The sequence below is a fragment of the Lonchura striata genome, chromosome 4 (genome assembly GCF_046129695.1).
Source record: "Lonchura striata isolate bLonStr1 chromosome 4, bLonStr1.mat, whole genome shotgun sequence".
Lineage (NCBI taxonomy): Eukaryota > Metazoa > Chordata > Aves > Passeriformes > Estrildidae > Lonchura > Lonchura striata.
The window spans coordinates 67,566,209-67,589,052 of NC_134606.1; the positions used below are offsets into that span (position 1 = coordinate 67,566,209).

Genomic DNA, 22,844 nt, shown 5'->3' on the forward strand with positions numbered 1-22,844 from the left:
AGCGGCGGGCACGCGGCGCGCGTGAGGCGGGCGCGGGCGGGGCCATGGCGGCCGCGGACTCCGCTGCGGAGCGGCGTCCCGAAGGGCGGGAGCCCCTGCTGGGGTCCGCGGGGGCCGCGGCGGGTGAGGGCGAGGAGGAGGAGGAGGAGGAGAGCAGGTAGGGGCCGGCCGCGCGGTGAGGCGGCGCCAGGAGGTGGGGCGCCGCCGCCGCGGGTGAGCCCAGGCGTCGCCCGTGGGTGCCGGGTCGTTCCCCGCCCCTCACGGCGGGCCCGGGGGCGCCGCCCGAGCCGCTGTGCCCGGCGCTGCGCAGCCCGGAGCCCGCGGCTCGCACCGGGCCCGGGAGCGGCCCGGGCGCTGCTTCCCTCCGCGGGGAAACGCAAAGCCGCTCGCTTGGGAAGCGCCTAAAAAACGCCGAGTAGCGTTAATGTGCGGCTGGGTGTTTAACAGCAGCCTTCGTGTGTGGGCAGCTATTCGCTGCTTGAGGCTTTTTTCCCCCTTCTGACAGCAAAACAAGTGTTTTGAACTTAAAATCGCAGATGTGCATAAACAGCGTTTGTAAACTATGTTTAGGCATCTGAGTCTGCATCATCATCTGAATACCAACTTCGTAACTTAGTTGGTAGCTTCTATTTTAATTTTTTTTCAGCCCTTGCAAAAGACAGCAGTATCTTTTACACGCAATTTTTATGTTGTATGTTGTTATTTTTCTCATAAAAACAGACTGCCTGTAGCTTTTAGTGAAATCAAGAGTTGTTCAGGCTTGAGGTTCTTTTAAGGTTACAGCTGTGAGGGGTTTAACACCCGCTTTTTAAAGCTTTTATATGATCTGTGATCCAAAGTGTCTATACAAAGAGTTTGCAGAATTGGAGATCTCCCTAGATCAAGATCTCTCTGTGACACATTTGGTGTGTGATAGTATTTCTGTTGTGTTGTTTGATTTGTCAATCTAGTATTTTTCCACTGAAAAATAGTTTTATAGTCTTTGCTGAGCGGACATCCACTCCTGCTTAGCAAGTTACACAGTTGTATTGAGAGGTTGGTGAAAAAATGTTTTCAGTGTCATGTGGGAGCAGCTAGAAGAAGATCTGATTATTATTTCTTTCTCCCTCTTGCTTTTTGTTTTAAAATCAGGGATGTTGTGGAATCCCAGGAGCATTATAAGAGCAGGTGGCGATCCATCTGGATCATGTACCTGACAATGTTTCTCAGTAGTGTAGGTGAGTAAATACATGTGGAACTCGATGTTACTTGTTTAATTAATATACTTTGGTTTGAAAATGACAGGGCTTTCTAAATTCCAACTACAGAGCTTCTTTAATGCTACTGTTCAAACCTCAAAAACGGTGCATTGTTTGATTCCTCAAAAGTTAATGTATGAATCTAGCAAATCAAACAGAAAGTTACATCTAGTGGGATAAGTAATGATAAAACTGGTTTTACACAAAGTGATGGATTGCATAAGTCTGTGGATTATGACTCCCTAATACTTCGGTAGTGGCAAGGTAAGGGTATTGAACAAAACAAAGCTTGCAATTTATAATCTGGAGTGAAACTTCTAGGGAATGAAAACAGGAATAACGTGGAGTTCTTAAGAGGTAATATCTTTATGGGAATGTATGCTGTCTATTTCAAAACATGTATCAAAAATTGTTTTCTCCTACTGGACTTTGCAACTCCATTGCAGGACAAATTGAAATTTTATTCCTAAATAACTCCCCCCAGAAACAAGAATGCTGTTGATTTTTGACCTGTGGTGATATTCTGTGGGCCTAGAAATTATCTTGAATTTGATAGGATACTTCAGTAACTCTTTTTTTTATTATTATTAATTAAAATCTCTTTGACTAATCAATACAGATATGTCAGTCTATCAAGAAATTATTTTTACTTTACTTTGGGGACATTGTTTTCTTTCCATTGAGAGAACAGCACTGGGAGTTTTTTTGTTTAGTGTGTATGCACCTACAAAATGGTCTTTTGAAAATATTTCCTCCTGATAGGAGGAATTACCACTCCTTAAAAAAATCAGGAAATGCACAGGTTTATACTATAATACATTTAGAAGCAGAAGAATGAACTCGTAATAACTGTTTCAGGAAAGAAAATTACTGACAAAAATGGCAAATAAAATAACGTCATTTTTTATTGTGTTACAGGTTTCTCAATTGTAATTATGTCTGTGTGGCCATATCTCCAAAAGGTTTGTAAATATGGGGTGTTTTTTAAATGATTAAGAACAGAAAACTCCTGCTCAGAAAGTAGGTAACACAAAACCTGGCGTTTTATTTAGGAAAAGAAGAAGTAGAGGGAGGTGTGTGGCTTTAAGAGACTTTTATTCTGCCATCTGCTTAGACAGCTTTTATTATTTCTTGCAAAATCGGTCAGTTTTTTTTCCTGAATTGATAAAGGTATATCATACTCCAGAAATGTTGGTTTTCCAATATCATGATTTCCTGGACAGCAAATCAAAAGAAGTCTTGTTATTAAAACATAGTAGACAAGACTTGTCTGGGTTTTGAACAAAAGAAAAAAAAGAAAAAAAAAAAAAAAAGAGGAAACTGAAGGTAGAAGTTGTTTTGTAAATGTTACCTTGTTGCACATAGATCTTGGTATTCCTAACAGGGGACAGCCATTTTTCCTGCATAGTGATTTTAGTTTAACTGGGGGCTTTTCACCTCTTAGATCTTAAAAGCAGCACAGAAGTCCCTAAAACATCAGTTTAATCTGTGCTAGGATTTTGGTGCCCCTGGAACTGTAGAAGGCAGTTTCAAATGCAATTTTGGAAGAGTATAACCTGGGCAGGTACCTAGAGGTGTCATTGAAAGTGAGGCTGATGCTGAACTCTTGCAGAAGACAAGAAAATACATTGCCAGCCTTGTAAATCAGGACAGATTGAGGCGTATGCAGAGTCAGTGGAAGTGACTCCTTGCTCCTGGCATGGAAGGTGCCTGCCATGCTGCTGAAGTTCTGTCTCTAGCCCAGAACATCAGCAGTGCTGTACAAAAACAACTGGAATTTGCTGCAAGTGAGCCATTCCCAGGCTTGGAAGCAAAGCAGATTTTGTTGGTTTGGTGCATTGCTGGAGAGAGTGAGCCAGAGTTTATTACTCATGTGAGAGAATGCATGACAGTCCAGGGTCCTTGGTGTCCCAGGTCAATTCTAAAAGGGTGCTGCTGATAATATAAAACACTCCAGTGCTTTACCCACAGATCTGACTCTGTCTTCCTGCAGATTGATCCAACAGCAGATGCCAGTTTCTTGGGCTGGATTATAGCTTCATACAGCATTGGCCAGATGGTTGCCTCTCCCCTCTTTGGCCTGTGGTCCAACTACAGGCCCAGGAGAGAACCTCTGGTCATTTCCACTGCTATTTCAGTAGCTGCTAATTGTCTCTATGCCTACGTCCATGTGCCCCATTCCCACAACAAGTACTACATGCTGACTGCCCGTGCTCTCGTGGGGTTTGGAGCAGGTAAACGCAACAGGACTTACATTTCTGGAAATCATTACATTCTGTGTCTCATGTAAGATTGTTAATGTTAAGTTTTAATACCAGATTTACCATTATGTGAATGAGAACGTAATATTTAACAAAGCAAAGGGTTAGTGCATAGTGATTTGTAACAAAATTGTGCAATTGTGCTGTTGCATAAAAATACTGGAGGGAGTGCTGGCTTTTATTATCTTGCAAAATAAGAAACAAACTCCTAAAATAAATGTCACTCAACAGTTTAATGATATGAAGTTGATATTTGCATGAACCTTTGCTTGGTTTTGGATTTTTTAAAGGAAATGTGGCTGTAGTTCGATCGTATATTGCGGGTGCCACTTCTCTGACAGAAAGAACGAGTGCCATGGCCAATACCAGTGCCTGCCAAGCAGTTGGCTTCATATTAGGCCCAGGTAAAGCAAATCTTCTTTTCTCACTTCTCTTCTTAGGTTGAAATTGGGCATTGGAAGTAGGAATCCTCAGCAGCTGTATGCAGGGAATTTTAAGGCATAGTTTGTCAATGATATCACAATTGAATAAGTGGGATCCACTAGTCTGTACTTCTGTAAGCCAATATATATGAAAAATTCTTGTCCAATTGCTCTGCACCAATTTAAAATTTAATTTAACCCTCCCCCCGCCCATAGCATCTTTTCTCTCTAGTTTGCCCTTAGCACGAGGGATAATCCAGTCGTCCCAGAACCAAGATTTTCCACTAGGAGCAAGAGGAAAAAAGAGTAAATTGTTTGTCTGCTAAGAAAATTAACCATCAGTATACTCAGAATTCAGTACTATAAGTGTCATGGTGCTGTTTATACTGTTTATTTTATGTAATCATTTACTTTCCTGGCTAGCTGAGATCCCACTGGTATCAATTTTGTTTATGTAGAATAGGATTCTCAAAATGTAAAAGGTTGGAGAGGTGTAATACTTAAATTTTCCTTAGCAGTTAGAACAACTTTTCTTATGTGTTCTAATGCTTTCTTAATGATTCTCAAGATTTTCACAGTACATTGATGTTTTTAAGTTTTTCAGACATGTTTTACACTTATTGGAGAAGAAGGAGTAACGTGGAAATTCCTTTGTCTTCAGCTGAACATGTACACAACACCAGTTTTATTTGGGGCTCTCTTAGGAGTTATTAATATTATTCTCATCTTTGCCATATTCAGGTAATCAAGTAAAAAAAACCTTATAAATACCTTGTTTTTGTGGGTGACTTGTAGCAAATAATATGCTGCTCAGCAGGAGGAGTAATAAACGTGCTAAAACTATAAGTTGTTATTAATTTTTTGAGTGTTTCTGCCTTCTTTAATACCTGTATTTTTCTGATACTCATAAATGAATCTTGGTGATGTTATGCTTAGAATGTAAGCTAATTTAAAAAGTTAAAGATATTAGACTATTAGGCTTGATATAGTTTTAGTGTTGATAGTTGCTGCCCATGTTTTTCTCTAAGGAGAAATAAGGTTGGCTTGTCTGTAGGGATCTCTCTGTCTGTGTCTTTCCTTTAAGATTCTCAGGGGGCATTTTTATTCATTATTCCACCAGTGCAGATGCATATGAATATATGATATTCTCTTACTAGAATATTTCCTTTCTTGAATAGTGTTCAGTGCAGTCAGGTGACAGCTTTGTAGATTATGTTTGATGGAGCTGCAAATAATTATCCTATAGATGATACCATTTACAATTATTTTAATAGAAACTTGACTCAATAGCAGATCAAATAAATATGTGTATTAATGAAAAGAGTTCTGTATTTCTAGGGAGCATCGAGTGGATGACATGGGACGGCAGTACAAAAGTATCAATTCTGATGGAGAAGGTACCATCCTTGTTTCCTTGAAAACTTATTCTGTGATTATAATTTTGAAGTACTGTCTTATTACATAGAATCTCTCCCTAGCTGGTCCAGAAATTGCTTCATTTGTCATGTTGTGCCCATAGTGCTGTCTGATAGCAAAGAAGGAAAAAATAAAAATTGTATGGATCCTTCCATACTTTCACCCTGAGAATTCTGCTGTGTAATTTTGGCCTTTGAAGAGAATGTTTTGGTTTCCATTGTTCAGATGTTTCAAGAAGTTTGCTTATTTTGCAGTCATTCTGGACTCATTGGGAAAACAGACCGTGTAACCAGTTTGGAGATAATTTTCTCTAATTGACAGCAGAATTGAAATTTCAGCAACTCCATTTTGATGTAAAAACTTTATAATTTGAGTGTCAAAGTATAACTGCCTAGCTGCCCACCAACTTACATGCTAAATACTGGGAATACCAAAGGAATCATTGCTGTTTGTAATTTGTGATGGTATAAGAAAAAGCTCAGTGTGCAGTTCAGGTAATTATTTTGTGTTGCTGCAGGAAGTGATGTTCTGGATCAGAACACAGAAGGAAGTATTGACCACGTTGCTGTGGTAGCACTCAACGTTCTCTTCTTTGTCATCCTGTTTGTGTTTGCTGTCTTTGAAACGTGAGTTTGTCTATTTTTTCTCAAAATATTCAGACACGTAATTAGAGTGGGGAGGCACGTAAAGGCTTTTCTGTTCCACTCATCTTCCTAATCTCCTGAGTCCAAAACCATAGGCAATCAAGCTAATGTGTACTGATAATGTATCAAAGGTCAGTAATAACTAAGGTAATGAGTAAAGGTCAGCAATAACTAAAGAGATGTACCATTTGTGGTATAGAAAACATTAATGTAAAAGCTTTTGAATGGAGGCAAATCCATATCCTCAACTTTTTAAGTATTCAAAAAAAAAAAAAAAGCTTAACTTGGGTTGGTTTTCACTCTATCATCTTTTCATGAACTACCAGAAATAGATTAATGATGTTTCAGAGTGTGTCTGGTGCAGTGCATTGATGTTTGGGGTGATATATGTATGGACACTAATATATGGAAGAAGCTTTTTATGATTACTGTATTTTTGTTCTGTCATTTCAGTATAGCTACTCCACTGACAATGGATATGTATTCCTGGACTAGGAAAGAAGCTGTTTTTTATAATGGGATAATCCTTAGCATTATTGGCATTGAATCAGTTATTGTTTTCATGGTGGTTAAAACACTATCAAAAAAGTAAGTTTTTGGGATTTTGTTTCTTATGTTGGCTAAATGTGAAAAGCTTTATGGCAAGGCCAAATCTCTTAAGTTTTTTTTACTTGATAATGAGTCTGGGTTTACTATAACAACTAAATACTTCCAGTTTTGGCATAGCCTTGATGTTGTGGCAGTTCTTTATTCTGTCAATATAACCCCCTCTTATTTCACTGTCTTTTATTCTTGAATCACAAGAAAAGCTGGTTTTAAGTTACTGTGATTTTTAAACTTTTCTTGCTGATGTTTTGGTCAAATATCATTTCCACAAACTAGTGGGCTATGTCATTAGCCGCTACCTAAACTTTACATTAATTAAATGATACATTTAACTACAATTGCATTGTTTGGTAGGACTGGTGAGCGTGCCATACTCCATGCAGGCTTAGTGATTGTCTTGGTTGGATTCTTTATCTTACTGCCTTGGGGGAAGAAACTACCAAATATCCAGTGGCAAGGTATAGTTCAAGTCTTACTAGACCACCTTTGTAGTGTTTTTTGAAAGCCTTTCATTGCACTTTTGTTCTCAATGATATGAATCACTTATTTCTACAGAAATAAAGAACAACTCCATTCCCAGAACATCCCCCAGTGAAATGTTAGTGCCTTTCTGGAGTTTGCCAGAGCTGCAGCTGCCATCCAACCACACAGCAGAACCTGTGGGCTGCCCTGTCACACAGTCCTGGTGCCTGAACACTCCCATGATCTACCTGGCCCAGTACATCAGCTCTGATGTGCTCATAGGCTTGGGCTATCCTGTTTGTAATGTCATGTCCTACACTTTATACTCAAAAGTCCTAGGACCAAAGCCTCAGGTAAGCACCATCCCTAAATGGTTTATATAATTTGCCCTGCAAGACTCACACTCTGTTTATTAGAATGAGGGGTTTAGTTAAAATTCCTTTTGTCATCAGCCAAATAAATAGTGTGTTTTAAGCAGGGCAGAACTTTGCAGGAGCTCCAATCTTTTCCAAAATCAAAGGCAAGTTTCTAGGGGACTTAGAAAGCAATTCTTGTACTATTTTTGCAGATCTTACAACATGAAAATTTCATTACTGTTCTGACAGAGTTCTTTTTGTAACTACCAATTACATATTTGTAATATGAGCATGGAATAATGTCGCTTAAAGACTACAAATGCTACTAGACCCCCAGAATGGGCATTTTTTAGTAGTGAACACTATAGCAAACTTACATTCTTGCTTAACAAAATATTTTATTCCCCTTTTGCCCATTTTTTTCTTGTTAGATTTTGGTGAAAGAGACTTAATGCTTTGAGCCACTTAACACTTTGTTTTTTTAAAAAGCAGTAGAGTACCTATGAGTGGAGCCTTGGAATTAAAGCTTGGAGAGGCTGAGCAGTACTCTTGGAAACAAAGTAGTGTTTTAATGAATTTAAGACAGATAAGTGGTTGTTTAAATACTTCTAAATTTTCTAGTTAGGCTAATGGGTTGGAATTAATGGCAAGCTAAATAATGCCTGTATTACTTACGTAAGCTTTTGATCTGCTGTAGGGTGTCTACATGGGATGGTTGACTGCCTCTGGAAGTGGAGCACGGATCCTTGGGCCTGTTTTCGTGAGCCAAATCTACACTCACCTGGGGCCACGCTGGGCATTCAGCTTGATCTGTGGAGTAGTTGTAGTCTCCCTCTTACTCTTAGAGATAGTATACAAGAGACTAATTGCATTTTCTGTCAGATATGGGAGGATGCAGGAAGAGAATTGTTAATATGTATTTAAAAAAAAAGCCCAAACAGTAAAACCAAGCAGAAGTAATATTTAGTTTATTACTGCTTTTGAATGAGGAGTACTTAACCACTGACCTTGTTGGCTGTGTGCTAACAACTGTACACCTGTACTTACATGTTGACAGAACATTTTAACTTGGTCATACCCCAATACCTGGTTAACCCTGCTGCAGTTGGCTTCTGTGTCCTGCTTTTCTAGCAGCAGAGGAAGGAATGTGATGGGTCAGAGTGATATCATGGCACATATGAAGTGTGTACAGTTTATATGATGTACATATGCCCTGAGTGCAGCTGTGAAGGTCACAGGTTATGTGCATCCTTTCCAAAAAGAAGTAAAAGAAATAGTATCTTGATTCTGTGAATCAGGATTAGGAACTCTTTTGTAACTACGAGATTAGTTGAGCTGCATGCACTTTGTATGGAGACACCACTACTTGAGCAAACCTGACGTTGGGTTTGTTGGCTTGTAAGCACTGGTTAATACAGACATCTGGTTCTGGAACCTATTACATCTCTTCCAGGATTCCAAATGACAGGTGACAGAAACATAGAGGAAGGTAGGTGCCCTCCACACAGGTAGTTGATGTGGGATTTGGGTCTTTAATTGATCAAGAGCCATCTAAAATCAGTTTCAGCAGCTGTTACTTGAACTATGGTGAACCAAATGTGCACTTTTTCTTCTACTGTTTTGCTGAATGCCTTTTTGTAGCAAGAAGGATAACCTGAAGCTTTTTTTAACTACAAGAAAAAAAGTCTAAGCACAATAGTTTACACTTTTGTGCTTGGTGAGAATGAACGCACTGTGCTGTGCAGTGGTAAGTGGAAGGAGAAAACTGGCTCCTGGGTGTTCACTGTTATTTGCAGACTTCTGTTTTTTTAATATTAGGATACAAGAAACAGGAATTTACAGTGTTTTAGTAATTCAAGCTTTATTTTAAAAAGTAAGACTGTAATCTTCATAATGGGGCCTAAGCTCATCTGTACATGTTTGTTTAGCTGTTTTAATGCTACTGGGGAAAAAAACCTCTGGAGCAACTCCAATATGAGAATTGTGGCTGCTGTCTAATATGTCTACTATTTGAATTTAATAAATGTAATTATTATTCCTATGTACTCAATTGTTCAAACGCTGAGACTACTGAATTAAAATATTATTTTTTTCAATACTGACTGAAGGGGATACGCAAGTTTTATTCTTACGGGCTTTCCTGCTAAAGAATCACAAATTGTTGTGAAGGACTTCACTTTTATAAGCTAATTCATAATAAGTGCTACTTGTATGTTGTTCTTGATGTTCCTAGTGCTAAATTCTTTATTTGCAAGCTTATTTCCTTGATTTGGACATGACAAAGCAACCAAAGTTCTGTCTCTAAACAGCAACTGAACAAGGAAAACTGGTTTGAATCAGTGCGGCTGAGCTGTGCTTGCACACAGCCAGCACCAGCTCCTCTGAAGCACCTCATCCTCCCCCCTCCAACATAATTTTGGATCCCAGTCCATTTAAGATCTTTTCCTGCCTAATCAGGAAGTCATAGGCAAGTATTTAAGTACAGATACAAGCACCGTCAGGAGTGTTAGCACACTTGAAGCCAAATGCTTAGGAGAAAAGCTACTGTTAATGCTACTTCAGTTGCTGTAAGTATTACTCAATGTGCAAAACAAGGTAAAACCACCTGAAGTTACTAACTCTTCTCCTTTAGCCATTACTTGACCATAAAACAAATAAATAGATCCAGACAATTACCACTGCATTTATTTTTTTTTTTGTATAACATGCTTGTGCAGGGAAGTTTTAAGCTGCTGCTACAAAAAATAAAAACAGACTTATAAAACATATACATATTTACATATATTACTTGTAAGACATAAAAATATAAGTTATTTACAAATACAAATACTTGAACAGCACAGATGCATTTTCCTTGATTGTTGGCACTGAGTAAGCAGTGGAGTAAGAAAAAAAAATACAGCAGATTCAGATTATTTCCAAAGACTTAACACAGTCAAGAACTAAGTTCCTCAAAGTTTTGCTTTAGCAAGTTTATCCATCACTTTAATGAAAAGTATGTTTTTTATGATACTTCACACACAAGTTGCTACACATAAAAGAGAGTAACCCTCCCCTTCCTAACTTTTTACCAGATTTTGGAAGAATCTCTGTGTAAGCTGAGTAAGATCAGTCACTTTACTGGGAAGTCAGTGAGTGAGTTTATTAAGCTCTTGTGCCATGACACCCGGTTTTCTTTAATCAGTGAGGACCAGCTGGATTGGTAAACATTACGAGAATAGAAGACAGACAGTGAAGCTTCTCTTTGATGTATTCTGGCAGCTTATCATCTTCTCCATACCTAGAGTGGTAAAGCAGCATAGAAAAATTGAGATGCTTAAATAATTTCATTTAATGACAATATAGTTATTTCAAAACACTACTTTCCTCAACCTCCCTGTTTTGAATACTACACATGAATAGTGGCTGTACTCTGGAGACCAAGTAGATGCACTACCAGCTTGTTTTAGTAATTCATTATCCAGATAACACATGAATATTTCTTTGTTATCATTTGGCTATGGGTGCCTCTCTTTATTTAATAAGCTGACATAAGCTAACCCACTGTGAAATGATGGCAATGCTAAGGTTTAAAATTTACAAACTGAAGTCAGTAGCAGCTGTGAAGTTACCTGATGTACAACAGCCTTGTACTGAGTTACCTGGATATTTTTATGGCAGGAACAGACTCACCTGGTTGTGTGGCCATCTGGAGAAGTGTAAGTGATGGAAGAGACACCTGCTTGGGCTACCAGCTGGGATCCATCATTGAACTGAACCCATACTGCTCCACTGGTCAGCTGATGAGAGAAGTTACATTGTGGTTTGAGCATATAAAAATACAAAATTACAAACCTAGAACTTTTCTAATAATGGAAGCTGAAAGCTTTTTCAAAATTGCTGAAGGGACTTTGGTATTTTGGTCAGTCTTTTAAAGACAAAGATTGCATGGATATTACTTTGGAGGAAGCAGTCTCATGCTGACTTCCTCAGGTTTCAGATGCTTGGCTTTAGTTAACCTTGTCAATATCAGATATATAAAGAATTACCTTTAGCTTAACCACTCCTAAAGAAATCTTATGAAGGGCCAAACTCTAAAAAGAGGTCCATTTGTGAGAGTTCATAGCCATACACAATTTAAACTTCATACTTATATCAAGAGAACTTTTTCTTTTAGGACAGGAAGCTTACTTTATCTGGATAGCCAAGAACAATATTTTAAACCTAAAGCTTATCCAACAGAAAAGCAGAGAGGAAGATGGCTTTGCAAGGAAACAGCTTTTCCTGCTGTAGAGGAAGACACATTTATCTTGTGCAAATCTGGTATGTAGCTATTAAAAACTTTGTCATGACACCTTTGCATTAGTGAACAGAGAAGTTAAACAGTTTCAGTTTTTTACCAGAGTCAAATTTAAATGGCAAAGGATGCTGAAATTGGCAATAGCTGCCACAGGAAAACTGTGGTAACTGAGGTAATGAACTATTATTTTGGTTTCTTCTACTTACAAAGTTCCCATGGTTTTTATCTAAGATACTTATTTAAAAGTATCTTAGATAAAATTTGTATCTCTTCATACAAATTTTAGACTTAAGCTGTAGTGCACAATCGAATGATTCCTCACAAATCAAGTTTAAAGTTAATGACTCAAAAATACATATCTCAAATTAGTAGGAAAAAGAACAGACATGCCTCCTTTATTAAATTTCTCACCTGAGAAGCCCAACCAACGTTTTTCACAAAAACAGATTTGACAAGTTGGGCTGAATTTGGACTGCATTCCGTTTGAAGACCAGAGGAGCAGGTCTTTTCAACAGTGTTAGTCAGAAACGTAGGCTTTTCACAGGGCACCACCTAAAACCCAGAGATGCACAGAATTAACAGCCTTGGCATTAACCCTCCAGATGAGCTGTAGTGGTTAATTGCCACCTGTTCATGTATACAGACAGATTTAGCCTCTATGCTTCATTTAACAGCATTACAGCGTAAAAACCCCACAGGGACACAACTTTTTGTTGTCAGTTCACTTCAGTCAGGTGGAAATGGTCAGACTCTGTACTAGGGACACGAACTACACAATCAACCAGATGCAGATCCTACAAATGTAGATTGATGTATATTCAACAAAGTTCACAATACAAACTCAGTGTGCCAAGACCCCAGTATAATTCAGCCAGCTGAGGAAGTTTTATGAGGAACCAAAGCTTGGTGGGCCTTCTAAACAAACCAGATGAAATTGCTCACAAAGCCTTATTGGCTATGCATGTATTCTCACTTACCCTTTTTTTATATACACACTAACACTTGATTATTTCAGAACAACATCATCAAATGCCAATACTCTATGTGATACCATTTGTTATACAGCACCGCTGTATAACATTATATAACATTAGAGCTTTCAAACCAAAGACTGTGCTGTCTAGCACAAGTAAGCAATTTTCAAACTCTGCTCCCAAGAGGCATTTGTGGTAACATTTTGGAGTTTTCCGATTTTTCAGATGCTCTTAAATCCAGATATCAAAAGTTAGTTGAAATCAAAGCTAACATTTCTAGTCAGGATGCTGAAAAATGGCTAATAAAAGCCTATGTCCATACACACTAATTTTAATTAAAATTAATTTTCATTGACTTAATTCCATTAAGTCAAGTAAAACAGCAATATGGGAGATTGGTCTCCATGGTACATCCATCTGCACTTACAGGAGCACAATTTGGAGTCTGAACTGGAGTAGAACTGGCAGCTTGATTTCTATCCAATGACACAACTTCTTTTGAATAGTTTGTCTTGTCCAACAGTGGAGGTGCTACATCCTGTGGTGATTCAGTATTACCAGGTTTTCTGGAAAAATAATAAGAACAATGGGAAAAAGGTCTGTCCAAAAGGGATTAAAGAAACAAGTGAGGAGACATAGATCTTCCTTCGTTTTACCATGGACTGTCAAAAGCACCTGATGGCAGGAGTCTTCTGCAGAACTGTTTTTCAATTCAAATACATAAATATTCAATAAATATTCAACAAGTACATAAATATTCAAATACACCAGTGTTTTGAACTGAAAGATGTTACCTTCCAACAATTATTGGAAAAAATGGAGCACTTCCACTCCTTTTCTCTTCTTCCAAAACAGCACATTCCAGTGCAAGGCATATACGATGTCCCTGAAATGAGGAGTTTAATAAAGTTTTAAATTGAATTGTATAACTATTTCATACACGTTTAGTGTGGCAAGTAAGCCCACCCAAGGAAATTTCAACGGTACTCAATTTTTCAAGTTGTATAAAGCAGCTTCATCTGTTGTGTTAATCCTTTCACCAGACAGGCAACTCTGCTTTACACACTAGTTCCCCTCAGTCTTGCTTGTGAGGGATTGTAACCATTACCTCTACTCTGATATTTGCTCTTCCAGAAAACACCATCCTCCCTCCTTAATAGTGTAATGAAAGATGTGGAAAGCAACACAGGAAATACATTTGTGAAAGGGAAACTGAATTTTCAGGAAGTTGCTTGGAAAAGGTCTGTGTAAAACACCTTACTTCATTTGCATGATCCATATAAGCCTGGATTTCCTTCTTTAACCCTGCTTTGCTTTCTCCTTTCAAAGTGAAGGATTTCCCTGACTTTTCAATCACACGAGTTATACCAGCTGTCTTATGGATCTTTGCTCCTGCAAGAAAATGTGAACACTTTCAGTGTGAGCTGTATAAAATAACAGTGAAACCGTGGAAGGCTTGGAGCAGGGACATGCCTCTTAGTAAGCAAAGGTAGAGGTAAAGAACGCATTAATAAAACCAAAGTATAATTCAAAAAACACTTCTGCAACATATACTTCCTGAAGAAAATATCAGTAAGGAATTAAAGAATCAACTAATCTACAAGTGCTAAAATAAAGGCAGGGTGTCCAAAAAATTGCTTATAGCGCTCTATTTTCTTCCAACTGGAGGGGTGGTTGTTTAGTGTTAGGTAATATTTTAGTGCAGTCCTAAAATAATGATTTAGCTATTTGAATAACTGCAAAAATGAATACATACCATCATAGAAACAAATTTCAACATCTGCAGGGGGTGAATTTTCCATCAACATGCACTTGGCATATCTTGTATAAAAGGTCACTTTGGGGGTTTTTGTTCTCACCAACTGCACAAACTTAGCTGCATACTGGTATTTTTTCCAGTACTTTTCTAAAAAAGAAAATTAAAAAAAAAAAATAGAATTTATCAGATTAAGCACTGTGCATCAGCTTGAAGAGAAGTAATTTAAATTATGTATTTGATAGCTGAAAGTTGTGAGAAGTATTTAAGTACTTGACAGACATGTTTAGAGAAACTGACTTATTTCCACCAACAGCTCCCGGTATGAATGAGGAAAAGATTACAAGAATTTTGATTTTAGCACACTACACTCTAAAGGGGCAACTCCTTAAAGCTTCCATATAAAAAGAATCAAAACCTGTGGGTTATGCTTCCTTGTGAAATTTCAAAACATTTTTCCAGTTAAACTGTAGTTTGAATCTAATTCTGAAAAGAGTTCTACTTCAGAGTTATCTGAAAAGTAATAGATCAAAGCTATAAAGTTGCAAGATTCACTTAAAATATCACATTAATCATTGTAATTTTTAAGTAAATTTCAGGTTACCTGGCAAGTTGTCAAAATTATATGTGCAGATGCCTTCAGGAGGAGGAGGAGGTCTGTCATCAAGAAGGAATCCTCTTCCTTCATTTGGATGATAAACTGCAATCTACAAAAAGGGAACAAAAACTGTGTGTAGTTGCAACTTACTATAACACTCTGCACTTTTAACAGGTATGGAAATAACTCACATTTTAATTAATTACTGTGATTTACCAGGAAAGCTCTATTCCTTTAAGCAATTATTTAACAGCAGCACACTTTCACCAATACTTCACCTATTCCAAAAGTTCAATTTTTTCTTTGAAATAATTGCTTGTTCCCTATATTTATATGGCTTTATTATGGAGGGGCAGAGTTTACAGCTCTGCATATATAAACAGTGGATTTCAAAAAAAATAATCACTTAAAAAGAAAAAACAGCTCTGAATGAACTCCAAGCACTTCATAAAACAGTGAAGAAATCAAAAATATACTCACCACATATCCATCACAAGATATTCTGAGAACTTCTTTCACAAGTTCCTGTGAGCGGTGTTCTTTCAGAAACTCCATACACACTTCCCCGGTATCTAGAATGCTCACCTAAATATATTAAATATGAAGTTAAACAAAAAGACCTTTACTTTCTGCAAAAGGTAAGATACACTTTTTTTTCCCCACAAATGCTTTAATAAATGCACTTCAAAATGATAACTGCTTCTTACAGTAATTTTTGTATTAGTGCTATTTTTTTAAAGCAGAGCAATTCAAGATGACTGACGGGTATAAGCCTGTAACCTAACTAAGGTTGAAGCTTCTTAAGTGACAAACACAGACAGGTCTGCTCTATTATGCTTTAAGTATTCTCTATACAAAAGCTAAGATGCATCTTACTACTATGATTTTAAATTAAATTATTCTAGAATAAATTTCCTAAAAACATTTATTTCCATTTAACAAGTGAGTTTTAAGAGACAGTCACACCATATTAAGCATTCAATTGTTCCCATTTTTAGAACTGATACTTACCACTGCATTTTTGGTTTTTTGCCTGATGGGTTTCAGCCTGTGAGCAGTGAGAGGTGACACAACACTTCGCAGTGTTGGTTTCTGGTGTGCTGATGGTTCTTGGCCACAAGTTTGGCTTTGCTCTGGAGTTGACCAAAGGCCACATGGCATTTTGGAGTTCAGCCAGAGGCCAGGCTGAATTTTCTCGTTTTTGCACAGAACTCCAGGGATGCATTGCTTTGGGTTTCTCTGGTTTAAAGAATGTGGACAGTCACCAGATGCACTGTGATTCCTTATATCCTTTAAGGTGCTCCATGCATTCCTTGGTACATCCTGCTGCACATCCAGATGGTACCGAAAACCTCCCTGTGCATTACTCTTGCCAGTCAGGTCTGCAGGTGGTCCCAGAGGATCTGAAAGAATCACAAAGGGACACTGCAGGTTCAAAGAGTCATAGCCAGAAGGAAAAAAATTCTAGTATAGCTTCAAAAACTTTTTGAGGGATTGTCTTAGAAGGCTTATTTAAGAGAATGGGATTTCTTTAATCCTCAGTCCAAATCATCAGGATTTTTAGAACCATCAACACCAATGCTAGCAAAACTCCAGTGCTACTTAAAATAAGCTGTTGCTGCATTTCAGTTATGATGGTCTTTAGTTTTCACACATCACATAATTTTTAAGAATAATTTATAAACAAAATACTAAGACTTCAAATAGATTCTTACACAAGAATTAGTTTAATCTGTTGAAAAACAGCTTATTTACCATTCAGATAACCACTAGCAGCAAATTTCATAAAAGTTCCGGTTTATCTAACCAGTGTTTTACCATCTACCAGAGGTTTTAATACTCAAAATGTTAAATGCATACTCTGAATCCCTTGTTTTCTTTTCAAAATCCTTGTATTTATTTCTTTTAAACACCTGGTTTTATATTTAACCTTCCTATAACTCCTTCTCTAGTTTTGATATTTAAGCCCTTGATCAACTTTCACCTCACCCACATCATTATTGTGCTCCTTCTGCTGTGTGGCTGAACAATTGAGAAGGATCAAAAATTAAATAGGATTATTCAGACCATATGTTTTCTGATTCCAATTCCCTGTAGAGAGGAAGGGAAGGAGTCCGGTAATACCAAACCAAAAAAAGCCAGAATGGATTTATGGTTTATTCTTATGATTAAATTACTTTATTTGCAAATGATGTCATAGGATACACAACAAAGAATACCTCCATCCCTTCTGTGTCTTTGTCCTTTCCTCCACCCATCCTTCTGCAGCCTTATTATCTTTCTCATTCATTGAGGCCCCATCTTCTCTTATTTAGTTGTAATTGCACAACTAAATTAACAGGGTTTTCAAGTCACCTGCTAATATTTTATCATATACTTACTCTGACATAGTTACACAACTGAGTAATTCTATCAGGGTCTAAAATTCTGGTTTCATCTTTGTTTTGGGGTTTTGTTTTGTTTTGTTTTTTTTTTTGTAAAATAGTACTAGAAAATAACAAGCTTGTTTTAGGAAAATGTGTAATCAAATTCAATGTACAAAGAAATAAAAGAAGAATAGAAAATCCCACTGAAACCATTACAAGTCTCTAAATTGACTGCAAAAATACAGAAGTTATGAGTAACACACCATTCGTTTGCATACTTCCAAGCCACTGCTGCATTGTCTCAGCCTGGGACTTCTGCTCTAACAAACCAACCTGGGGCTTCACTGGGCACAGATAATTTGAGCTAGAAAATAAAAGTTACACATGTTATCAAGATTGCATCAAAGACAATTGCACAACAAAAGTTAAAATGCTACAGCTGCAGAAACCACAACACCTAGAACAATTAGGAAATGCAAGTGTCATTTTGTAGCTCTAGAACATGATTCTTTTTCATGGGGTAAAGAATAAGAAAATGAAATAGTTTTCAAATGGAATGCAAAGTTATGATAATGCTGCCAGCAGTAGCTGTTCTTACATCTAGCTCTTAATTCAGAGCCTTGGCGGAGATCCAATGATGGCATGACACCTTTGAGCCATCTCACTCAGCATAATAAATATGCAGCTGAAAGATGCCAATCCTACCACCCAAAATAATTTGAATTTGTATAAAATATAGTCAATCCCAGAAATTATAAAGATTTTTACAGCTTTTTAGATGATCACATATATGTAGACACAGGTGACATAATCCATGTGTTAAAGGATAAAGAATACACACAAAACCAGTTACTGCAGAGTCACTGATCTGTTGTAAATTCACACTAAGCTCCTGAGATTTTTCATTTCCATAGCCTGAACCTGTCTGCACTTTGTTGTAGTGATGATGACTACTTCACCATTGGCAAGGGCTCACCACCAAAACCACCCCCAAACCAAAGGATATAAAGCATCTAATTCAAGTCTTAGGACTTACATTTAAGATTGCAGTGCAAGCTAACTACAGGTGTAAGAGGCTTTCCTATAATCAATTATATAAAAAAAAGTTGTAATCATTAAGTTAATCCCCATACTCACATTAATATTCTCTCATGTTTACATTTAGCATGGCTTTGTAAAGTCATGGGGAACAAAAGTAAGCATTGCCATAACATTTGCATAAATTTTTGATTTATCAAACATTTCTTAAACTAGAAAGCATGCACATGCCCACTGAACTTTGCTTATGTCAAACACCTGAGAACAGTCAAGAAAGCTTCTTACTCTGTTTACATTTTTTATAGGAAAAAGTGCTTGTTTATCTTTTCCTTGAACTGATTTGCAAAGAGGAAACATAGGAAATTATGTCAGTTCTTAAAGTAGTGAGAAATGCAGGAACTAAGACATGGAAGTCCTTATATTAAACCATAAAATTATTCTTTTGATATTCTGATCATGGAAAGTCTATAGAAAGAAGCCAGGATTTTCACAAAGAAGTTACAAATAAGTAGAGGACTCCATTTCAAATAATTATCTATGACTGACACTTTCCTTCTGGTACACAATCTTTATAATCTATTGCCTAATCATTACTAAATTCCTTTTTTATCCTCTCTAAGCATAAGAAAAAAACACCTCAAGAGATCAGGAAGTAAAAATGTTGATAATTGCACTTTGAATGCCTTCTCCCCTCATCAGCTCTTCTACAAATAACAATTAGCAAGGCTCTCTATTACAATTACTGTGGGGAAAGAAATAATCAACTTTCTGAAGTGGAAAGAAGACAATAAAGGAGCTCTAAATTTCATCTGAATAAAAATTTGATTCTTACTGTGGTTGATCTTTTACAGGTGGCGATATCTGCTCTTCCAAAGAACCAGAAGTACTAGAAGTCTTCTCCTTAAATATTTCTCCTATATCAGTATAGCTGTTGGCAGGTGAAAAGTATTCTGTGTTGTCCCTTGGTCCTATTTTAGGCTTGGAAAGCACTTCTAAAGAGTGACATCGATCCATGATGTTGGATATGCCTTGAGTCTGGCTGTGGGATGTGCCAGACCTGTCTGAGGAGTGGGCTCTTCGGAGGTAGCGGGAATGTGGCCTCTCCTCAACAGGCTGTGTGGTTCTTCCCCTGCCATTTACTCCAATTTCCTTTCCCTGAATTCCCCACTGTTGGAAAGAACCACTTCCCTCTCCCAGTGAATTATTACTGGAATTCTTGTTTGTAGGAAAAAATGTAATTTTATTTGGGAGTGGCTGTCCAACTAACAGCTTCTTCTTTTCCTTCAAGCTACCACTGGTACTGATGCTGGAAGAGCCTGTGAAGGTTGTAGAGATGGTGGCATTTCCACTGTCCATGGAATCTTCTGAGGTTCCCAGATCTCTGCTCCGTGCAGAGCTACCCCTGGACATAAAAGGATGATCCAAGACCGAGGAAAGACTCAAGCGATCTGCGGGGTTTTTGCGCAGTAGCCTGTGAATGAGGTCCTGTGCCTCTCTCGACAAGAAGGCTGGCATTTCATAGTCTGCCAGCACCACTTTATTCAGCGTGTTCCTGACCGTGTCCGTGTCAAAAGGCGGCTTGCCGATGAGAAGAGTGTAAAACATGCAGCCCAGAGACCACACGTCGGACTCCAGCCCGTGCGGGCTCCTCGTGGCTATCTCCGGAGAAATGTAATTCGGAGTCCCACACATGGTGTAATGCTTCTCATGAGGCATCTTCAGCTGAGTCGCCAACCCAAAATCAGCAATCTTGACATTCATGTTACTGGTGAGTAAGATGTTGGAGAGGGTGAGGTCCCGGTGCAATATTCCATGGGAATGGAGGTACAGCATACCCGTGATAATCTGGTGCAAGAAGTGTCGTGCTGTCAAAACAAAACCAGAGGTTGCATCTTATATTTGAAATCATAGCTCTGAAGATAACTGAGCTTTAAGTCTGCTATTCATCTTGCTTCTATTTATTCTTATAAAAATAGAAGCACCTTTTTCTTTAGGTGTCAGACCAGTGAAACTGGTCTGACACCTAAAGAAAATTAACTTTCTGCTTTCTAGTTTAAGCAAAATGGCACAACTTTGTTCTAAGTTCATGAAAATTTATGTAACGCAGGAAACGGGACTGGAAATATTCTCAATTGGCCCAAACTTTAGAAAGTTAGATTCTTAAGAATTACAGCTAAGCTGCTCATCGCTTTTGGAAACAGATAGAAGTTAAACTAATGATGCCTTTATATAGCAATACCCCATTAATCCAGTCCTCTGCCCTGGGTCCCAAAACATGCCTATCTGTAGCAGTATCATGGAATTAAATTAGAAACTGATAGAGAAGTAGGTAAGCTGGAAGAACTGAGCAAGAGGTGAGGAGTGAGGTGAGTCTGGAAGCAGTAAAGGCAGAAGTTGACAATTTTCCTGTTCTTTCCTCTTACCAGTCTTGACCCACATTTCAACAGAATTTTAAGTACAAAGGCAAGCTCTGCTTTCTGTCTCTGCCTTCTAAGATCACCATCTTTTCATACTCCAAGTAGCACAAAGAGAAACAAATGTATATAGAAATGCAAGTGAATATATGCACAATAATAATCTCTAGATTATGACTTACCACAAGACATTAAGGTATAGAAACTGTGATGGCAAGTTTTAAACACTCTTCCTCTAGAATTCAATATTAATTGAGCGAGCTAAACATTAATGCAGAGGACTTCACAGACCAAAAAAATCTCACCTTCATCTTCTGAAAAGGGTTTCTTTCTGTTCTTTATGTATCTGCTCATTTCGCCATTGTGACATATCTCAAGTATCAAGTACACGTAGTTGCTATCTTCAAAATAGTTATAAAGCTGGAAAAAAAAAAAAACAAGGAAAAAATGAAATTCCATTTTGTAGACTATGCAGCAAGTCACATGTGCTACCCTCTCTACAAACCTCACGATTCTTACCTCGAGTATAGATGGATGCTTTAGCTGACAATGTATTTTCACCTCATTCTGAACCCTCTGTACCATTCCAACTTTGTGCATGGCTTTTTTGTCTATCTGTAAATGGATCACAGCAAAACTTAGATGTTCAGTGCATGTTTACCTGACAATTTTTAAGCACAAGCAAGTTTTCACATAGTTTAACTTAACATACTCTTTTAATGAACAAGTGTAATAGATAATTGGAGGAACACTACAACTGAAAGCAGTCAAGTGTTAACGTTATCAATACTAACACTTACTAATATTTTTTCTGAAATACTTAAGCAGAGAAACATAAATCTCATTTTGCTATGCAGATAGGCTAAATATAGTCAACACTAAAAAGCATTTATATTAGTTACTAAGTCTGTTTGGTCGTGGTGCATTTTTCAGGATCTAGTTATAATCTTAATGTTTGTTATTTACAAACATTCAACCCAAACACCAGTGCCCAACTGCATAACCCCAACCTGCTAACAACTTTGCATTCAATCTCCAGGGAAACAGATAGTTCCTTGGCCCGCTGCCTTACCATTTTGATGGCCACTTCCAGGCCGGTTTTCAGGGATACTGCTCTGTAGACCCCTGCGAAGGAGCCCTTCCCCAGGAGGTTCCCCACCTTGAAATCCTGCAAAACGAACAAACCAGCCTCGTTAGCCTGGGGCTTTGTCAGCCAGGCTTCGCAGCGCCTCTCCCGATGCGGACCCTCCCACCAGCGGAGGGGAGCCTACGCAGCCCCGAGATCCGGGCAAACCCCAAAGCGGCCCGGGGGTACCTGGACGGAGCTCTCCGGGGCTCGGCGGAGGGGCCCGGCAGGGCCGCACAGCCACCCCCGCCGCATCCTGCTGCCGGCACCGCAGTGCCGCTGGCGCTGCCCGGGGCGGCGCGGCCGGGCCGCCTCTCCCGCCGCGGCTCCCGGGACGCGGGATACACCCGCCCCGGCTGCCATGGCAGCGGCCGCGGCGCCGCCGCTCCCCGCGAACACGTGGGGACGGGGCGAAGGCGCGGGAGGAATCGCGCTCCCACCAACACCCGCCGGCAGCGGGACGAGCCCGCGCCCGGCCCCTCCGCGCCCGCGGCCGCGACGGGCGGGGCTGCGCGCCGCACCTCTATCCTCTCGCCGATGCAGGTCGCCATGGCGCCGGCCGTTCTCCCTCGGGTCCCGCTACCGGTCGTGCCGAGAGCCTGGGGCGCGGTTGCCCATCAGGGCGCCCCGGGCCGCCCGCCGCGGCGCAGCGCCGCTCGCTCCCGGGCCCGGGGCCGGCCGCTCCGCGCCCCCCCCGCCGACATTTTGAAAAGTCGCGCCGTTAGCCCCCGGCCCCGCCCCGCCCCGGGACGAGGCTGCGTCTGACGCAAGCGCGTCACGCAGCGGCCCTCGCGGCCGGGCCGGGCACGGCCGTTAGGGCGCGTGCGCTGTGAGGGGCGCGCGTGGCGCCTCAGCCCGGGCCGTGCCGGGCCGTGCCGGGCCGTGCCG

The 22,844-nt window shown here is 39.3% G+C and overlaps 2 protein-coding genes across 2 annotated transcripts; one reads left to right on the forward strand and one right to left on the reverse strand.

The window, feature by feature from the left end:
- The first annotated feature begins 36 nt into the window (after positions 1 to 36).
- MFSD8 (major facilitator superfamily domain containing 8) lies at positions 37 to 9,517 on the forward strand. Its single transcript, XM_021541624.3, has 12 exons — positions 37 to 157; positions 1,132 to 1,217; positions 2,157 to 2,200; positions 3,232 to 3,472; positions 3,790 to 3,903; positions 4,518 to 4,662; positions 5,260 to 5,318; positions 5,855 to 5,963; positions 6,435 to 6,569; positions 6,942 to 7,045; positions 7,143 to 7,402; positions 8,103 to 9,517. The coding sequence occupies exons 1-12, from the start codon at positions 45 to 47 to the stop codon at positions 8,316 to 8,318; spliced, it is 1,626 nt and encodes a 541-aa protein (XP_021397299.2). The 5' UTR covers positions 37 to 44; the 3' UTR covers positions 8,319 to 9,517.
- Positions 9,518 to 10,503: 986 nt separating this feature from the next.
- On the reverse strand, positions 10,504 to 22,560 carry PLK4 (polo like kinase 4). The gene is made up of 16 exons (XM_021541609.2): positions 22,478 to 22,560; positions 21,903 to 21,998; positions 21,350 to 21,445; positions 21,136 to 21,250; positions 19,249 to 20,281; positions 17,642 to 17,742; positions 16,024 to 16,415; positions 15,493 to 15,597; positions 15,019 to 15,121; positions 14,415 to 14,564; positions 13,920 to 14,050; positions 13,453 to 13,544; positions 13,086 to 13,224; positions 12,096 to 12,236; positions 11,078 to 11,184; positions 10,504 to 10,685 (listed from the first exon to the last, which is right to left on the reverse strand). The coding sequence occupies exons 1-16, from the start codon at positions 22,505 to 22,507 to the stop codon at positions 10,586 to 10,588; spliced, it is 2,931 nt and encodes a 976-aa protein (XP_021397284.2). The 5' UTR covers positions 22,508 to 22,560; the 3' UTR covers positions 10,504 to 10,585.
- Between the last annotated feature and the right edge of the window lie 284 nt (positions 22,561 to 22,844).

Bases quoted from the DNA above. Each gene is read 5' to 3' on its own strand.
- MFSD8 (XM_021541624.3), top strand. From the start codon at position 45: ATGGCGGCCGCGGACTCCGCTGCGGAGCGGCGTCCCGAAGGGCGGGAG. The intron at 1,218-2,156 runs GTGAGTAAATAC...ATTGTGTTACAG, and splicing joins AATGTTTCTCAGTAGTGTAG to GTTTCTCAATTGTAATTATG. The intron at 3,904-4,517 runs GTAAAGCAAATC...GATGTTTTTAAG, and splicing joins TGGCTTCATATTAGGCCCAG to TTTTTCAGACATGTTTTACA.
- PLK4 (XM_021541609.2), bottom strand. From the start codon at position 22,507: ATGGCGACCTGCATCGGCGAGAGGATAGAG. The intron at 21,999-22,477 runs GTGCGGCGCGCA...TTCGTTTTGCAG, and splicing joins GCATCGGCGAGAGGATAGAG to GATTTCAAGGTGGGGAACCT. The intron at 20,282-21,135 runs GTGAGATTTTTT...TTGTTTTGACAG, and splicing joins ACCCTTTTCAGAAGATGAAG to CACGACACTTCTTGCACCAG.